This window comes from Sceloporus occidentalis, unplaced genomic scaffold, assembly GCF_023333645.1.
Source record: "Sceloporus occidentalis isolate IW3139 unplaced genomic scaffold, rSceOcc1.0.p SCAF_222, whole genome shotgun sequence".
Classification (NCBI taxonomy): Eukaryota; Metazoa; Chordata; class Lepidosauria; order Squamata; family Phrynosomatidae; genus Sceloporus; species Sceloporus occidentalis.
The window spans coordinates 962099-982759 of record NW_028317202.1 but is presented as its reverse complement, the minus strand read 5'-3'; the positions used below and the strand labels follow the sequence as shown (position 1 = coordinate 982759).

General features: G+C 40.9%; 1 protein-coding gene across 1 annotated transcript in view; it reads right to left on the bottom strand.

The window, feature by feature from the left end:
* LOC149276992 (neuron navigator 1-like) overlaps positions 1–20661 on the bottom strand; it is a 61915-nt gene that overhangs the window by 33835 nt on the left and 7419 nt on the right. The window contains exons 2-3 of the mRNA XM_089503177.1: positions 14535–14637; positions 13501–13845 (exon numbers count right to left, since the gene is read on the bottom strand). Coding sequence (XP_089359303.1) covers positions 13501–13845; positions 14535–14637 — 448 coding nt within the window. The remainder of the gene's footprint in view (positions 1–13500; positions 13846–14534; positions 14638–20661) is intronic.

Below are 20661 nucleotides of genomic sequence, written 5' to 3'. Positions count from 1 at the left end.
ATAAATAACGGCATGACGTCAGCATGTCAGTTTCTTCTTTTGAGTGTTTCGCGTTTTGTGGTGGAAATGACTTGTGCAAAAAGCGACAGGTACCCCAACAGCTAATTTAACAACATGAACTTGAATTCTATGTTGTGGTAGAGTATTAATGGGAAAAGTCCCATTTATTTATTTATTCTCTGTAGCATTAACTGTATCGCTGTATGCCAAAATGTAAAAATACTGGTTTTATCTCATTTTGTTAAAATAAAATTTCTCTTATCTAAAGACCTGGATGCTGCCATGGTTGTCATGGGATATTTTGGGTGACTTTCCCCGCTCACAAGTCATACTGAGAAACTTGTTCCTCCATAAACATCTGTTAGTCAGATTGTCAGACTGGGTGACTCAAATCAAACATTCTATTGTTTGCCACGAGCCGGTATTATAATGATGCTTATGCACAGCGTAATAATAAGTATGGTGGCATTCGGCTTCTCAATGGGCCTGTTACAAGCGAGACCTTGGACCTCCCCAGACGTCCATTTACACTTTATAGTCTGTGCTGAGATGGCACATCATACACCATACTCCGGCGCTCTGCGGCAAGGACAGCCGCCGTGGAGGGATCGGCTAGGGTTGCTGCCCTGTGTCAGGCCTAGGGCACTGCCCAAGGTAAATACATCGCTGACTAAGCAGTACTGAAAACATTATGTAAAAATGTAAACTTAAAAAACAAACAAAAAAGGAAGCTGCACAGTATTTTTGGAAACATATTTTTAATCTGATACAAGTAATAAGCCTACATGAGCCAGAATTCAAAATAAAGATTATAAAACAATTTCCCATTTAACGGCATATAAACTGCAGACATACGCTGAGCATCTAAGCGCTGATACTGATCATGTTCCGTTATGTACACCAACAAAAGCCTAATCAACACGACATATGATCCGTAAAAAGATACATTTCCGTTTTTAAAAACTATGTGTGAACACAGCAGGGGTCAGCCACGTATGTAACTTTTACATGTCCTAATGACCGCAGGGGCCCCAACTACACAGCTACCCCTTTCACATACCTATATCTGTGTCTGTACTCCGTCTCCATACACACACACACATATATATATATATATATATACATACATATATATATATATACATACATATATATATATATATACACACACTGTATATTCGCTCACAGTCATAATCCTGAATAGCAAAAACAACCTATAAGGGATGTGGTCTTCCTAGGCACACAAACATCATACAATCTTAATTATGGCACCTAACAATATATATACATATTTTTTTTGCAGGAAGCAGGACATTTGGCAGCTATGCTCTTGCGTTCCACGTAAAGCATATTAATGAAAAGTCCAATGTTTTCTGTAATAATGTGCATGAACATTGAAATATGTCTTTCCAGATAATAAAGATCATTTGCACATCGATCCAGTTCGGTACCTTCCAAGTAGCATGAACCCAGTTCCTAATGCAACTTAAACAAGTGTGTTTACATATTCCACCCTTATTTAAAAATACACAGATTGCAGGGCTGGCCTTTTTCTGAGGACATTCTACGGAATGCATTTTTTAAAATAAGCATTCAGCAGAGGTCTGGCCATCACAATAATGATGCAAGTATCTATGGAATTCCCAGACTCACTCCCTCAGACATTCCCCTGGCCTCCAGTTCAGGGAAGCCCACCTCTCCGTCTCGTGAATCCCACCCTTCTCAAGACACTCGCTTATTTCACTCGCAGGACCACGAATGCCACTTCTTCACGCCAACAACATTATAAACTCGTGGTCGGGTCGCTTCGACTATTTACTACCTTGATCTTAAACATTGACTTATTTGTCGTTCCGCCTTAGTAGGTACCTGATTCAGTGCAGTATGCTATAAATAACAATGATGAGTACCATGAAGCAAATCTCCACCGACAATGAACCCATGTATTCGCCAACAGTCTACATTGTAAAACAATACCAAACACACACACGATTTGAAAACCAGTAGCGAGCGTTTTAGCTGGAATTAATAAGGAACATTCTAAGTGGCATGATGACCTTCATTAGTTACGTTATCCCTAGCACATGGGTATCTGGCATCTGATGGGCATGCGGTATCGTGTTAAAATGGGTTCCCGTGGTCTGATGATGTGCATGCTGTCTACAACTATGTGCATGAAGTACTGTTTAACCCATTCAGCGATACCTTGCTGATCGCAATGCTATTGGCTGCCCAGCTATACCCATCACGATGCAGATCCAATGCGCTAACGCTGATAGACGTGCGAGTAGAATCACATAACTTTTAGCTAGACCTGGCTCTGCAAACTCATGCGGCTTGGGGCTTCCTGCGCTTCGGACTGATTGTCATCGTTTACATATTTGAGGTTAGCGTTCATGCAAACCTGTCTGAGCCTCAAAGATAAAAATCAGACACGCTGCAGAGAACGGACGTCTCGATCCCCCCGGGATACGAAAGTCAATTAAGTACCTCCAGGGGATCAGCCACCAGAATACGTGCAGGTTGTTCCCCCCTCAGCAGCGTCAGGGTTAACCTAGTTGGAGGGTGAGCGGGGCGCTGAAGCAGAGCCACCTCCCCACCGCTAACGGCTGAAAGTATAAGGTTTCACACCCGAGGGCGGTGGCGAGAGCCGAGCGCTATCCCCCCTTACCTGTAGGCGAGGTGAGCGACTCTACGGGGTCTCCGCGGCAACGAGCTCATCCTGCTAATGACAGCGACACGGCACACCGCAAGTCTCACTTCAAAGGCCGGCCCCGCGCCCACCTCAGACACGCCCCGGCCGGCCTCTTAAAGAGACAGCAGCGAGAACTTTGGGGGATTCCACTAAAACAGACAACGGAAGCGAAACCGAACCAAATCGGCAACCTTTCCAAAATGTCCTTTCTTGATATACACGTATGAGCGGTTCATTAACCCCATTGTCTATATACACGAACAACGACATTAACCGCTCCTGGCTTTACAAGGGATTCCACGTACATTCCACCCGCACCTTTTAGCTCCATGACAATTTAGCCTTTGTCATTGTGCTGGCTGCCAACAAGTGGCTTTTGAATGAACCTGAACCAAAGGTATTATTAAGGCCAACGCATGACTGCCCCTTTAAAAAAACTGAAATCTAACAAAAACGAAGCAGGATAAATCTATATAACCCCCCCCCCCCAAATTTGGGGTGAGCAATTTCAGCTACGTGGCCTAGTAAGAGAGCAGAAACACACATCTGCATCTAAAACCCTTAAAGGCCAGTCCTGGCCCCCCAAAAAGCACAATAATAAAAACTTGTGGCTATATGTGGAATTGCAAGGAGAAAAAAAAAACAGCCTTAAATATTTATAATTAAGGCCCCATTGCCTGCTGGACATTTGAGCATTTACTATTGCGTTTGGGCCAAATCCATCTGCCATGACACGACACCTCCCACAAAGTTTAATCCTAGTACATACTTTCTTATACTCAGTGCCACGATACAGTGAAAGTTTTCTTTTTGACAGACTAATTCATAGCAAATGTGTCTACATGAGGGGCTGAGCCGGCCCTACTTAATCATTTTTCAATGATGTCGCTTCGTAATGTGATGAGATCACAAGATGACACTGCAAACTTTTCCACAAAGTCCACCTTTCACGAACTCATCCGCTACATATTAAGCATAAAAAAAAAACAAACATCCATCGCGATCCAGGTATTTTAAAACAGCACTAAAGTCAAGCAGAGTGGAATAAAACAATTGGGGTGAAACACGGCCGGACAAGGATATTAATAACCTGTACTGGCATTATCTCTATTCACCTTCCCAATCCATACCAAGTCATCCTCAATACTGGCCACTTAAATGGAGGGGGGGGGGTACTTACTTAATGGGGAGAAATCATACAAATTCTGAGAAGAGAAGGTTAAGATGGCTACTACCCCCAGTTGTATACTGATTTGCGGGTTTTCTAGTTTACATATACTGGCAGGGATTGTGGCGACAGCGAGTATAAGGACGGCAGTGACCCTCCTTGCTGTGTCTGTGGTGCACAGGGTCAGACCGTGTCAGTGACTCACTAGGAGTCTTGTAAGTCTGACACTCTCCATCTGGATGTGAGGATGCAGCTGCCTTATCCTCCTCTCTCTGTTTATAGAGCTGGTAGACAGTCATAACACAATACTTTCTGCTTTCTTTAAGCACAGTTGTGTTTTGTATACACAGGCATCGGCATGTGTGTGAGGGACTCACAGCGGCATAGTGTGTACGGGCTCAGCGGCTTAAATAGTCCCATGTTCTCAGGTACCACAGATACATTCCCATGGTCATCAGAATAACATTGTAATTCCATGTGTGTATGTCCTGTACTGGCCAACATCACCAGGCTACAAGATGTAAATTAATCTGATTTCTTCAAACTTGGAGTAACTATCCAATTGTATCCCACAGACACTTGAATATGTAAAGATGAGGGGGCTACAACATTGGCTTCATTCATTTCCATTTCCACTCACAGTTGCGCCATTGAGTCCAACACTATTCTTTTACTTCGTTTATCCCCAGATCATGTCCTCACACACACAGCTGCCACAGAAATAAACTGATACAAATAGCTGCATGTTCTATCATGCAAAATAGTGGCAATGTTGTGATCTCGAGATGGACCTTTGTCAAGTTTCCCTGCAATCGGTGCAAATTATGCAAGGTGTTAACATGCACGGCTACATTAACAGGCCTGTCAACACACTCTGTGCCCATTTCTGCCTATACGCCTTGCTTTCCCACAAATAAATATTTTATATATATATATATATATACACATATATAAATATATACACACATATAGCTTTGTAACGATAATCCAATGATACATTGTTATTTCATCAAACTGTATTTTTTTTATCTATGTTTGCCATTCCTGTATTAGGAATGTACGTTATTCTGCATGCCATTCCCTTTCCAAACAAATGGTTACTCCTGTATCGATTTTAGTGCATTCTGTTACTCCCATATGAAGCGTGTATGAAATGTCAGCTGTCACCGCAGTCTTTACTATTCCAGGCATACATGTGCATACGTTCGACTCGGCAGTCTCATTAAGGGCTTGGAGGTATTGTCATGGCAACCATTCACACCCCCCAACCCTGCAGCGCTGCAGATCTTTACCCCCCTTTACACAACGCCCCAAACCCAGCACAGAGATGCGACAGTCTGACTGCAGTAACGTTCGCAGACACAATCTAATACACACATACAATGCAATACAAGCCTACACACACAAAGAAAATCCAGCAAATGTGGCAGCAGCAAATCCAAGAGAGAAAAAAACCATGAAATCTGCAGACTAGAAATCACGAAGACGCTCATTGTGATAATGGGATATACAAAGACCTTGGTAATCTGTGCTACACAAATAAGATTTCGTTATACAAGCACACACTCATGCACACAGCACAAGTGTGCCGCACTCGTACACACATACATAGTGTCACAGAGGGGTGTGTCTGGCCACACAATACCTTTCTCTGTCCCCCACGCGGCTCTGTCACAATCTCACTGCTCATTGTTCACTGCTCGGTAATGGGGATGTAGTCAGGGAGACTGCAAGGGAAGAGACTCTGCGCAGAGCTGCGGAGCACACAGATGTGAAATGCTCTGCATCTCCAGCTGTCACCCAGGCACCCAGCCAAGAGATTACTACCCCCCACACCCTGCACATGATTGGGACACTCCCCCCTTCTTCCTAATTAACCATCTCTCTGTCAGAGACTTGTAAAACAATCCTCGATTAACCCTTAACAGGCAGAGGGTGTGCACATCTGGCCATTAAACAGAGTCGAAGAGCAACACGGAATAATATCCCTCTTCTTTTTTTTCTGTGATCTGCAAAGCGGAACCTGATCCATTAACAGTTTCACTGCCAGCGATGTAGAGACCCAAATCTTTCGCCTGTCGTTTATTTCACTGGCAACAAATGACCCAAATACTGACAAATTTGTGTCAGTTCAATTTCCGCATTCCTTTGGAGGTTTTTGCTTCAATTCACAGTGAGTTACCCAAAAAAGATGTAGTTAATCCTACATCCAAATAAGTTGAACATATTTGATAAATAGTTTTTAAAAACACAAATAACTGCAGGGACAAAAGGGTAAAAACCACAACGTCAGACGGTCTACCTCTACCCTGAATTGCTGGCATTAGGCAGCTCCTGGGACACAGGCCCTGGCATGGAACAGACTCCTAAGCTGCCAGTTTATGGGGCGCAGCAGATAATACTCTGAAGCCCGCCAATATCTTGTTATGCTTTGGTAATACCCCAAGTAACCACACCTATAAGCTCCATATAAATGCTGCCCATGCCTGATTCTATATATTCCCACTGTTCTATATAACATGCTTCAAATTATACCATTGGCCCATACTCTTTATTATTATCCACAAGATCTAGTGTTATTACATCACATATCTAATACCAACATACTTTTCTTCTACATTCAGCTATCACTGCTTCCCCAATTGATCTAGTGCTCAATACAAGTCTTTACTATGCAGAATCAAAATTCAAATAACTAGAACAAAAAAAAGTCCTTAACATGTCCTTCTGATCCAAGAGCCCAATTTTATTAAAAGCCCCTTGCCGTTCTTCAAAATGAGCTGCAGATATTAGCAATTAAAAATGCCAGAAAGGAACTATCCAGAACTGAAAAGCTGCTTGGACAAATCTTGGTACAAATACCTCCTTATCAAAAACAGTATAAAATCATTAGCCTGGGATAGAACAGGGGGTTTAATGCCCCTTAGTCAACTCTCCCGTCTCTACATCATTCCCACATATACAATTTGTTCTAAATTGTTCTAATATAATTTATTATTATTATTATTATTATCAGCTCTGTAGAGAGAAATATAATGTAACAAAAAGACCAATTGAACAGTATATATATCTGGCTCATTCTAGCCAGTATTCTAGCCAACGTTTTAACAAATAAAATGATCTTACTCATATAAAAAAGCATCAGAGAAAAAACAAACAACTTTGCTTACTCATCGCCGATCACTTCCGGCTGCCCACAGCCTCTTACCGATTGTAGCGGCTCCAGCAGTTTGTTCATTATTGTCCGTATAGTAAGCAAACTATTAAATGTATTTATGAACAGTGTAAGCGGCCATATATGAAATACCGCATTCTACTGATTACCCTTTTTTACCGGCAATTTATTTTATATTCTATTCCTCTGACTTTTTGCACTCATAGCAAATTTGCTGATCTAATACCGATATTTTGGATTCCCATTAAACCACAATTCAACAGACAACATTCTCCTCGCCTACCAGACTGCCAATGCTTTAGATTCCTCTTACTGTTGAGGAGCTTCTTGCCCCATGTCTCAATGAGTAATAACAATGAAAAACATTTGGAGATCTTAAAATACTTACATAGAAAGAAAAATGTTAAAACAAAAAGTCTGAATCTAGAATCGGATATAAGGTTAGGGGCTTATATGTAACGTAAGGACGTTTCACTTTAATGAAAGGGCAGTAAACAGCCTCCCAGTAGAACTGGTGAGAGTATTAAAACATGCATTGGACATACATAAAGTTAAACTAAACCTATGACAAGACCAAGGACCGATTAAGGGTTCAGTCTTTACATCAGGAAAAATGGGCAAACTAGATGGGATGAATGGCTCTACAGTCAAATCCAATGTTTCTAAACTAAAGCATCCAGTGAACATTCGATTGGTTGTTATGGTTACTGTGCAACTATTAAGAGTTTCACTAGAATTGCTCTTTATACATAAATACTACTTTACTCTTTAACAACAAGTTTGCTATCTTTACCAGTCATTAGCCGTAATGGTAGCTAATTCTGTCCCCACATCTGATAGCATCATTGCAACTTTTTGGTCCACACAGTTCCTCACCAGTGTTGGGCAGACGATGGACCGAATGGTTCTTATCTGCCGTCACTTTCTATGGGTTAGCTTCCATCTTGACTACTTATGGAAGCATTAAGACACTTTGAGAAGGATGGCACTTTACAAATTAAATGAGTTAAAATAACAGTGGCATTAAAACCACCAGCTGCAGACACTTCCCCTTCTGCATGGGAGTCTTCCAGTCCGAGGGCAGTGGCTACAATCCAGAACTCTCTAATGTACTCTCTAAAGTCCAGTGGAGGTTACATTTTCCATTCATTGTCATCTTGGATCCAAATCAATGATTGCACTTCATCAGTAACAATAATCTTACAGGTATCAGTAATTACCCTCTGTCTGGCGATTTAGTAGGAACAAAAGTGTTAAAAAGAGGTTCCCTTTTCTACTACCCATATTTGCAGACATGGGCTTCCTGATACCAAATACACTGCAACCGACATCCTGTAACCAAATACGCTATTTATTAAAGAATATCATGGGAAATTGCCGTTCAGTTCAGTCCTTGAGGCGATGATCACTACAGAGATTTAGGGCTTCTCTAATTGACTTGTAATTAACCAGTAAACGTTTTGCACATACTTTGCCCCGTTAAACATCCCCTAGCTAAATGCCGCCCCGGGGATTTGTTCAACACATGTCCCTACAGGTGATATACTCATCTCCAGTCAGCTGCAGCGTTGGCTCACACAACACTGCATGTGCGAAAAGTCTTCCCGTTGGTTTCAATCGGAGCAGTTTCCTGCCACTGACTGACAGCTTCAAGCTGTCCCGTTAAGCATAAACCTTAAATCCTGGGGATTGCAGTTGGCAATCCTGTCTAGATGTAAACATATTAGCAACCACAACATCAAATTTGTCCAAGTGACCAAGACTGAGGTTTGAGATCCGTTATCTTTTCAGATATAATCATTGTTTAAAGAAGGGGAAATCTGCAACTGCTTTACAAGGCATCATTTAAAATGTTGACCTAATTTCCACATCCGATGCAAATGCACATAAAATCACTGCGAATCATTGATGCTATGTTGGATCTGTTTTTAGAAGAACCCTTAGCTAAAAAAAATGTATAGGCTATACCAGGGGTCCCCAACCACCAGGCCGGGGACCGCGGAGGAGAGAGAGGGGCGCCAAGCGGTCGCTCATGAAGTTTTCAGCATGAAGGCCTCCGTGAGGCCTCTAGCTCGGTCGCGGTGCCGGCATTTCATGCTGAGCGCCGGAATATGACGTCAGCAGAGCGGTGAGACAGAGGCCTCTCGCTCCCACCTTAGGACTCCTGGATGGTAAGTGAGCTTCAAACGGGGGAGAGGGTAGATAGTGAGAAGGGGAGGAAACGGGGTGTCGATAGTGAGAAAGGGGGGGTAGATAGTGAGAAGGGGGGAGATGGTAGATAGTGAGAAGGGGGGAGAGGGTAGACGGTGAGAAGGGGGAGAGGGTAAACGGTGAGAAGGGGTAGATAGTGAGAAGGGGGTAGTAAGAATACTGAAATAAATAAAGAGTGAGAATGAGTGAGATAATGAAAGTGGAGTATTATAAATAATAATAAATATAATAATAATAATAGGTAATAAATATATTAATAATAATAGAAGTAAAATGCGCAATAAATGTAATGCACTTGAATCAAACCCAAAGCCACCCTCCCATACACCACTCTGGCTCCTACCCGGCTCCCTTGTGTCTTGTGAACCTCCGTTGCTGACAGGAGGCAAAGTGGAGTATGGGAGGGGGGAGGAGGCAGAGTGGAGTATGGGAGGTGGGAGGAGGCAGAGTGGAGTATGGGAGGGGGGAGGAGACAGAGTGGAGTATGGGAGGGGGAGGAGCCAGAGTGGTGTATGGGAGGGGGATGAGCCAGAGTGGTGTATCGGAGAGGGGAGGAGGCAGAGTGGAGTATGGGAGGGGGGGAGGAGGCAGAGTGGAGTATGGGAGGGGGGAGGAGGCAGAGTGCTGTATGGGAGGGGGGAGGAGGCAGAGTGGTGTATGGGAGGGGGGAGGAGGCAGAGTGGTGTATGGGTGAGTTATAGTGGTGCATGGGGGTATAACGAATTTCAGGGAGGCAGAAAGGCATATCTGGGGGAGTTAGAGTGGTGTATAGGGGAGGTAGAGTGGTGTATGAGGGGTATAATTAATTTCAGAGCGGCATATCTGGGGGAGGCAGAGTGGTGAATCAGGGAGAATTTCAGGGTGGTGCAGGGCATTTATGGGGAGCAGAGTGGCATATCAGGGTGCACAGTGGCATATAGGGAGGTATAAGGCATAAATGGGGGCGAGTGGCATATCGATATTAGGCATATCAGGGGGGCATAAGACATATCTGGGGGTAAAAGGTATTTTAGGGGGCTCAGTTGGATATCACTGGCATATAAGGAGTATAAGGCATATCGGGGGCACAGTGGCATATCAGGGGCACAGTGGAATCTCTGGCATATAAGAGGTATAAGGCATATATGGGGCAGAGTGGCAAGCTGGGGGTCAGATGTGCATAACTGGGGGCAGTTTGGTAAATAAAAGAAAATATAAACAAGGCTTTTTTTTTTCTCAGTTTTTATTAAATATGAAAAATATGAATTCATATTTACTAATAACTTTGTATTAAAACCTAGTTTGAGAAACACTGTGTTTGGGTTCTTGTAGCTTTTATTATTATGTCAGTAAAATAAGAAGGTGAATAGCGAGAGGCCATTGCAATAAAGAGATGAAAGTGTAAATTGTACGTTTTTTATTACATTATTTTAAATAAGAAAAAAAATGTAATCGAAAAAATAATCGGCCAACTAATCGATTATTAAAATAATCGTTAGTTGCAGCCCTACTCTAGAGCCGTGAAAACGTGTTCTCCAGAGTGATAAATCATGCTTCCCTATCTGGAAGTCTGATGGACAAACACCGGGAGTGACTCTGACTCCTTAGCAATGGGTAATGCTTAATATTATACCGGTATTTACTCTGTGGATGCATCCATAGTATCCAACTTTATATCAACAGACACTGCAACACAATTCAATAACATTTGCTAGTATGACTAAATATGTCCATAGAGCAACTTGGAACAGCAATAGCTGTGGGGGTTATCATTACAGTTACTGAGCTACACGATTCCATGTATGGTTGCGTATCAAAATGTTGTACCTGAAAGTATTTTTCAATAGAACCACAATTTAAATGGCATTAAAGGTATATTCCAGCCATCATATGTACTTTAATGCATATGATAACTGCATGGTCCCTCAAAAATTCCCCTATAAGTACGTGCTATTTTCTGTGCAGGGGAAGTGTTCAGCTGAACAATTCTCCAAAAATTTTATATATTCATTTTCAGTCAGTTCCACTGACTCTGGGAAAGCTGTGGGACGGGGATCTGCTCAGACCCCCTCCATGCACGTGCGTAGAAAAAGCTCAGATTTGTTTCAATGCAAGCACTTTCATGCCACTGGTCGGTGGCAAGAATTGTCACACCACAGAGGAGGATGACAGCTAGACGGCTGCAGGTTCTATCTCTATGTGTTTTTGTTGAAAAAATACTGCAGCTCCAGACCTCATCCATGTTTTGGGATATCACTGACTGAAAATCACCCAATAAACATAGGAAAGTGCCATAGATCTACTGAGAATCAATTTAAATTGGATATTATTAAATCATGCATGCTGTCTTGAGGTGCTCCACACATTCCCAGCCTTTTAGATATAGCTATACAGGTGTCCAGGTACAGTTCATGTATAAGAACCCAAAATTAATTAACTCCCTCTAACTAATGTTAGCAACATTTATTAATTACTCTGTAGGGGCTGATTGAGCCCAGGAGGGAGTCGGACCAAATTCTGTGAAACAGTCCCAACTGTGACCTTTAACACAGGGCTGGCTCTTGGAGGTGAGTGCTTAGTTTGGTTCCACAATATGTTGCACTCTACAGCAGCAGTGCAGTCGTACACACCTCACAGTCATATGTTATATTAATATGTTTTCATACATAAGCTACCATGTTTTCGTATAGTTGATTATAGTTATGCCCCACACCAACACATAACAAAATGTCATGACCTCCTTGATGACAACGTGACCACCTACATGTCCAACTGGTCCCCTGTGTCCCACCTGTCCAGCGTTGAATATTTTGGCCACATTAAAGGAACACTCACTTGTCACCTTCGAAGCCCCATTGGCTGTAGATAATTCTAACCAAACCAATTTGTGCCTTGTCTATTTACTCATGTTCGTGTTGTCTTTTATGTATAAAAAAAACCTGTATTTCCCCCAATAAAAGTAAGTCGCTTTTGTGTCTGATTACGTGTCATCAGTCTGGTGGTTTGTTTTTAGATTCTTCTCTGTATTTACAACTTCAAGGAATATATTGGCTAGCCATCTACCTGCTGGTAGACCCCTGGTTCTTGTAATAGGGGCTTACATAAAATGGGATAATCAGAGGTCCACTTGGTTGTACTTGTCCTCTGGACAAAAGGTACCACCCCTTTACAAGCTCTCCTGTTTGATATTTATCTACATGACAAAGCTAGAATACCTCAAGTCTACAGAATAACTCTGCACTAAATGCTAATTTAGCGGTATAACTATTGAAGGAGAAGATTGTTTCTTTATTAAGCCATTTCCAGAGAATGTATTGCCACTACAGCTTGTCATTAAAACAATTCACAACGGACATGAAAACGTTCTTAAAGCTAAGATTAAAATAACAAAACAGAAAAATTCCTTTGTCAGACTGATTATTATGGCAACACTTTGCAGGTCTCCTGCCGATGAAAACCTGGTAAATACTACACCCCCAGCTGTAAGAAATCTATTTGAACTCATAGACCGTCAATCTGTAAATGCGTATGTGTTGGGTTTAATACAAAAAACACAATAAAAAAGTGGGACGCAATGTTCCAACTGTGTTTCATAGACTAGCTAATTAACATAAGAAGCATAGATCATCTTACCCACCTCAAAGAAGGAAAATTATAGTGTATAACACTGTTGCCATGGATGACATCTAAGCACAAGACCATGCACCACTGATAAACTGTATACCTCATTCTTGGCTTTACACAAACCATAAAGAGGAAATGAAGCGCACAAAAGGCGATACTAACAGAAGACGCTTAAAGAAGTTAACCTTATCCTGATCAAAAGAGCTAAACCTTTCTGACATCCCATATTATAAATACATAATTTGTTTGATATATATTATATATATATTTCAATCACATATAAGAAAAAATGTTCTACAACTAAATTATGGTTTTCCTACCTTACACAAAGCCCTGACCCAGGGTAGCGGCCACATCCGCCATCCCCTCTGCAGAGTATCAGGACATGACCAGTGTATGGAGCCTGTGTCAGCTCAACATGGTGAAAATGGGCTACCTTGTAATCGGCACATTCAGCCCAATCACCCAAGTTTTGCGGCAGGGGGCCTGTAGTAAATGCTCTCCGTTCCCTCTTCTCCTTCTGTACCATTACTGTCTTATGATATTTAGGTTTATATCCTAACTTCCCTATAATATGAGAAGTAAGCATTTTCTTGAACTTTTAATCACCACAGATGGCATCACATTTTTATGCTTGGCACTGCTTACCTTGTAATGATATCATCATCCTCATGTGTGCTCTCTTTGCCCAGCTGGCAGTCACTGTCACTCCCATACCCAGATTTCAAATCTCTGTCACCAGCCTCCATCAGCTCTAGGCGCTGGGTAATGCTGCAAATTCGGGTTCCTCCTCTAAGTGGCATTGTGTGAGAAAATTGCCAGCTTCCACCACCACCCTCTGAGCGGCATCCACCAAGTGATGGAGCCTCTCCAGCCTGTAGCCTTGGGCTAGCCTGCCCATAGCGCCAGGACACTGGAGATGACCGGTTAGACATGCTGGAGATACTTCGAGGGTTGGCATCATCGCTGTCATAACATGGCATGTCCAAGGAGCTGAAAGGACACAGGAAATACAAAAAACACTGTTATCATCAACAACAACACATGAATGTGTTTCTAGCAGTGATGATGTTATGGTATAAACATAAAACTATATCATGGGAGGTTAATACCCGTCTGCCTCTAAGCAGCTATGCAAGAAGACCTCAACATCTCTGGAGTGCACAGAGTAACAAGCCTCTCTGTTCAAGTAGGTCCAATTGCTTCAAAGGCACATGATAAGGGCTAATCTATTATTAATCAGTACAAATTCCTTGCTTATTGTGACCCCTTTATAACGCTTTCTTATGGCGCATTGCAATAAGGGAAACTGCCTAACTATAAGTGAAAATAAATTAAATGCTTGAGATGACATACATGCAAAATGTTGTTTTTTTCCATTGCTAACCGTGCCCACCTATGAAACAAACTTTATTTAACCACACAGATTTTTCTGTCATTCTCAGTAAAAAGGATGCGTGAATCTCAGGTAATTCACAAAATGTTAAAAATAATTATTATTAATTTGAGAAGCCCTGTGAACACTGTTTTTCCAAATGGAGGGACCCCAATTGACATATGAATAACAGATATGGATCTGCAAACTGGATCCCCAGGCATGTCTTGTCTCCAACTGCCATTGTGTATGCAAGCAAAATAAAACCACTGGATGTGTATGACCATGGTTTAGAATCAACAGTTACCTGTGCGTGACCTGTGACCCACGTAGACTGGACATAGTCTCTTCAAGGTTCTGCCTGAGATCCAGAACATTCTGAACAGTCCTTTTGCGCTGAGTCTCTGGATCTGTAAGAGAAAATGCAACATGAAACTCATAACTCTTATTAAGGATGAAGTTAATGTGATTCGCTCATTAGAAACAAATTATGACATGTCCAATGAAATGACCTACACTGGATTATCAGACTCTCTCCTAGTCTCCAGTCCTTCAAAAATCTTTCCACTTTCTCAGGGAAGCCTATTAACCAGCCAGTAAATCTCACACTGTTTTACTTTTCCTAGTCTCACTCCAGCTGTTGGGTGTCCCACTATGCCTTACTCTATAGGTTTATTTACACAATGTTCTCACTGGGACAAAAATGGGTGGCTGGGCCACCTCAACCGTTTGTATTTTCCCTACATACCCCTTCCTCCTAGATTGTAAGCTTGTTTGTTCTCACATTTTGTTTCTATAAATCAAAGCTGTTATGTGATGTACTACTTATATGATGGCATTATAAATACCATATTTGCTTGATTATAAGACAACCCTGATTATAAGACGACCCCCCCAAATCTGAATATTAATTTAGGAAAAAAAGAAAAAGTCTGAATATAAGACGACCCTATAGGAAAAGTTTTACCAGTAAATGTTAATTCATGTAAACTATTTTTTTTAATAAAAGCTATGATTGAGAAAAATATTTTGGTTTTATTTCCTTCTATTTTCCAACCTGCCCCCCCAGTTATGCACATCTGCCCCAGAAATGCCTTATACCCCCTATATGCCACTATGCCCCATGATATGCCTTTTAACCCTATATGCCACTGTGCCCCATGATATGCCTTTTAACCCTATATGCCACTGTGCCCCATGATATGCCTTTTGACCCCCTATGTGCCACTCTGCCTCTAGAAATGCCTTATACCCCTATATGTCACCCTGGCATTAAGGGGGTTGAAAGGCATATTATGGGGCAGAGTGGCATATAGGGTTGTTTAAGGCATTTCAGGAGGCAGAGTGGCGTATAGAGAGTTAAAAAGGCATTTCTGGTGGCAGAGTGGCATTAAGGGGGTTAAAAGGCATTTCATAGAACACTCTGCCTCCAGAAATGCCTTAAGCCCCCCATTTAACACTCCCCCGCCCCCCGCAAACTTACCGGTGCTTCTGACTCCCCTGTCATGCAGCCGGAGCAGCGTATAGATGTCTACGCGATTCGCGTAGACAACTTACGCTGCAGCCGGAAGGAGGTGTGGCATCTACACACTGCCCCGGCAGCACACCGGGGACTCAGAAGCACCGGTAAGTGGGACGGAGGGGGGGGGGGATGAGACAGGCGGATCCAGGTCCCCTGCAGCTGCGGAGGATCTGGATCTTAGTCGTCTCATAGTCAGACCCATTTGAGGTCGAGCAAATACGGTAATAATGTGTTTCACCAGTGGTCGCTACAACATACCCATACTCCAATACCATAGAAAGAAATACTAGGTTCATTACCATGTAATATATTTCCAGAATTACTTCATTATTATACACAGCTCACCATTATTACACCTTGTATATTATAACTTGTATAGTTACAATACAACATAGGAATATTGCTAATGCTAGGAACATGGTAATGCATGACATGGTTTACTTTGACTTGCTTACTGGTGGAGGATCTAAAACACCTAAAACACTAAAGTAGTATCTATTAAGAAACATAATACCATTTTCTATCCAATTTATTAATAAATAGTAAATATTAAAGGATCAGAGCACTAATGTTAGAGAAGACCAGTACAGTAGATTCATTCTCATTTTTAATAAATGCTCATGAGTGTGCTAATCTTTTACCATATGCTTACGTGCCTGCCTTTACAATACCACCCAGGCAAACTTTATCTGTGTTTCTGTGGGTTTTAGAATCTCTTACCTATGGAATTTGTAATTCTCAACGCAAAAATGACCAAACATGGAAACAAATGAAAATGAATCAACATAACGCATTTTATTCTGTCCATTCATTCTCATTATCATGCTTGGTATTTCCACAATGTTAGAAAGATCAGGGTCGGTCTGTGGAGGTGGTATATGACCCTTGTAGAATATATTAAAGGTTAAATGCTAGGCGTGATTCTATGCTTTCTCATGTGTTGTGTTTCAAATTTACCCTTCACATCTCCTCTGAATTACATGTTTATTCTGCAAATCAGTCATAAGCATAGGTCCAGATTGTTTGAGGTCCAGCACTACTTTATTGTTAAATTGATACTGGTACCCACTGGTGCATTTTAGCATTTTATTGGTTAGATTTAAAAAAATAAAGGCAGGGATAATTTTTAGGTACACTTCTTCTACATGCATAGTAGTGCCCCATTCTATTCAAAGGGAACTGAGCTCCCTCTGAAGTCAATGGGTGTAATGACAAGCAATCACGTGTACGCTATCTTAACACGGATGCCCATAAAGTAAGCAGAACACGAGTCCAGTGTGCCAGAATGACGAAATACCGTGGTTAGTCTGCATATAGATGAACAAGTCTGAGAACCTTACTAATGTAAGCAAGCTATTTTCTATAAACATGTTTGCAAAATGTATCACTCCAGCCCTTCTGCATGCCTATTTTAAAATAGTCTTGATATGACTCAATACTTCTCTTAACTGTGTTAAAGATGTCTTGACTGACTCAATGTGAATCAGTAGGGTCTCGTTTAGAAATGTTGTAGTGAACAAGAACTATTAATGAGATACAAGTATATAAGGCAAACCAGCCCGAAAAGATTTTAATATATTAAATAACTGTTTTAACAGCTTTTTAAACTTTACTTAATTCTACCCTCCACATCTCAGTGAATCTCTCACTCGCTTATGTCTGTTCCATGCTCCCTACACATTGCTGCTTTCTCCTGGTCCCCTTTACCTGGATCGCAAACCAGCATCGTTTCCACATCTACGCTGCTCTGATATTATTTCTCTATATTAATAGTATTACTATTATCTTTCATTTATACAGTGCCAACATTTTTCAAAATTATTCCAGTACGTACAATTAAAGGCTATGACAAAGTAAGAACTGACAGACTAAGACAATTGTGCAATCTACAGTATAAAACCTTAGATATGTCGATTGATACCGCTCCCGATTAAATGCCCCCAAACATAATTTTAGTAACTACATTTGGCTTCATCTAGCAGACCAACTCTCCATTTATGGAGTCTTCTTCCATTACCTGTAGACCATTTTCCTGTTTTGATCTTCCAAATTTCCTTATCTCTTTTTTTTCTGTAACCCATAATGAATATTGAAAGATTTCCATTTCTTACCTGTGATTGGCACACTTTGTGAAACCATACAGTGGGTCCCTACATCCTTGGACACAAAACTCTGAACAATGGCACCACATTTCTTTCTTTGTTTATGACCTAGATCTACCCAGCTCTTATATAAATATGATTTCTAAAGTTGTAGGGACCATGAAGGACAGATATTGCATCCATAGGCGTATACATGAATTGTTTTTTGAAAATAATTGTTACTTTAGGCTAATATGATTTTGATTAATTTTCCATTATAGCCTGGATTCTATACTGACAATGGAAATATTAGATAGACCCAAGGATCTCTGATGTGGGAACCCAGGCTACCCAGAAACCCAATGTTACAAGGCAGCCATGGCTCTGCTGATCAGGTCCGCTGTATGGACCAGCAGCAATGCTTCTATGAATTTGGTTCCCTGTACATTATGTTTCATTGAAAATCATTTTCCATCACAGCATGTAAAGGCTTGTATTAGTCCTAGTACGTGACTACTATCGATATTAGACAATGAAGGGAAAAACTAGGGTTTGTGCCAATTATTCTGGGAAGGAAAACTAGAAACATTGGGTGTGGTGCCTTAAGTTTTTTATTGTGTGTGTGGGGGGGGGGTGAGCCTATATTCTCAAGAATTGACAAACAAAATAATATACACAGGCTCTTGTGTTTGGCTGTTGTCAAAACACTTAGTCCAGAATTGAAATGGAAACGCTCATCGGTTTTTTTATTAGTAATATCAAGTATTAGGTTGTTTTTTCTGGTTTAAAACATTTCTATTTTTTACAGAACACAGTGTTTTCAAGCAGCTGCATAGTAGTCATGTGTATGTATTTCAGATCTTTTACCGTATTTATTCTACTAGACAAACACACTGATTCCTAATCATAACACATACCTTCAAAGACAGACCATTAATTCAGTATAACATCTTGATCAAAAGACACCAAAACATATGGGCATTATATTTTATATAGGTAGAGGGTCCGGCTATCTGAAAAATGGGAGTACTGACTAGAAATGATACATTTTTACAAAAACTGCTATTCTTAGAAATCAAAATAGTATCCAAGCCCAATGTAAAGTTGGCACCAGATTTACTATTACAAGTACCGTAATTTAATTAGATAGCGCCAACCTATGCTGCAGCGCTGTACATTTGGTAATCAGGATTTAGCAAGAAGGCGAGTAGGGCCCCTTTCTAATATACGCATGTTTATTGAAACAGTTTGAATTCCTTCGGCTAACATATAATTTGCCAGCACCGTGCGGAACAGAAGAATTGTCACAGCAAAGAATTCCTCAGCTCACTGAAGCGTGGTGCTCAACGTGCTCCTGGTGCCAGGGCAAGTTCCATTATATTCTATGGCTCTATGGGTCGGAGGGATAAAAAAAAAGTGTATATTATCTTTTGGGACTTCAAAATCAAAGACAAAGAGTAAAACACAATTTGGCCTTGGATAAAGAAGTTTTAGCCAGAGCAGCATACATAAATAACTGGTCATGATAGTGTTACCATATATAACTGATAATGAGCATGTTATTCTATAACATTGTACTACTCAGACTTTCCAAGGTGGGGTTGCTATTTCGCTTTTAGCATACAGCACCAGTTGGCATAAAACTTTTTTCCTTTTAGCAGGAACTTTTGCAAAACGCTCAAACCATTCCACAAAAATGAATTATATAATAGCCAGTCTTTTTTTTCAGGAGTAACACACAAATATTTTACCTACTAAGTTACAATGAAATAATGTTTATTATTTAAATTGACAATAACACGCTAATAACTAGTATATCTACTAATAAAATTAAAACCGTTTAAGATTTGGGCAAACATCCAGACATGTTTATAGTCGTAAGCACACCTCTAAAACTAGAGGACCAGAGGCTTATATGTAATGTAAGGAGGTTTTAGCAAGAGGGTTGTAGGTAAGTGGAATAGCCTCTCAGCAGAAGGACTGATTAAGGTCTTTAGATCAGGAAAATGGGCAGACCAGATGGGCCAAGTGGTTATCTGTCATCAAATTATATGTTATTATGCTGAATGACTTCTCAGTATATTGTTACTGAATCACTGGTTTTATAAATTATAAAGATCCTAATAAGCGACTTTGATTTGCGAATTTTCCAAGCATCCTCATGTTGCAATTTCTTCTTTTTTAATCTGTTACTTCTAACAGAACCAGTTCCTCATCATGACAGAATAAACTAAATGTTATGCTTTGTGTATTTAATCATGTAAATAAGACAACAGGCAGACAACAGGTAGCTCTTTGCTCTATTTTAGAACTTCAACTCCCCAATGCTCAGCCAGCCTGAGTTGTTCTGCTCTAGCTGGCTGATCAGCACGAGTGCATCATGGGATCTGAAGTTCCACAACAAACTACCTGATGTCTCCACCCAATATACCAAGATTTTCACCAGGGAAAAAATATATAGTTTTTTGTTCTATATAGCTCACCCTCAACCCTATCACTTGGTTCAACGGCAAAGTATGTGGCTTATCGGCAAAGCACTCAATCATAATTCCGCCCCCACGGTGAAGTCATGCAAACAAGCATATCCCAAGAGGTAGTGTGGTTATACTAAATTAATCTGCAATCTGGATTTAATAGTTTCACGGTGCTGAACTCAAAATTTATTCGAAGGGGAACTATCACCTTCACAGCTTCAAGCATCTGAATTCATTCATCAAAACAAACCCAACGCTTGTGCTTTCTGATTTTGAATCAGTGGAAATGTTTCGAAATACCTTCGTTTAAATGCTAGGGCGCTGTTATATGTGGCAACACTAGCGTGTCTAATAGAC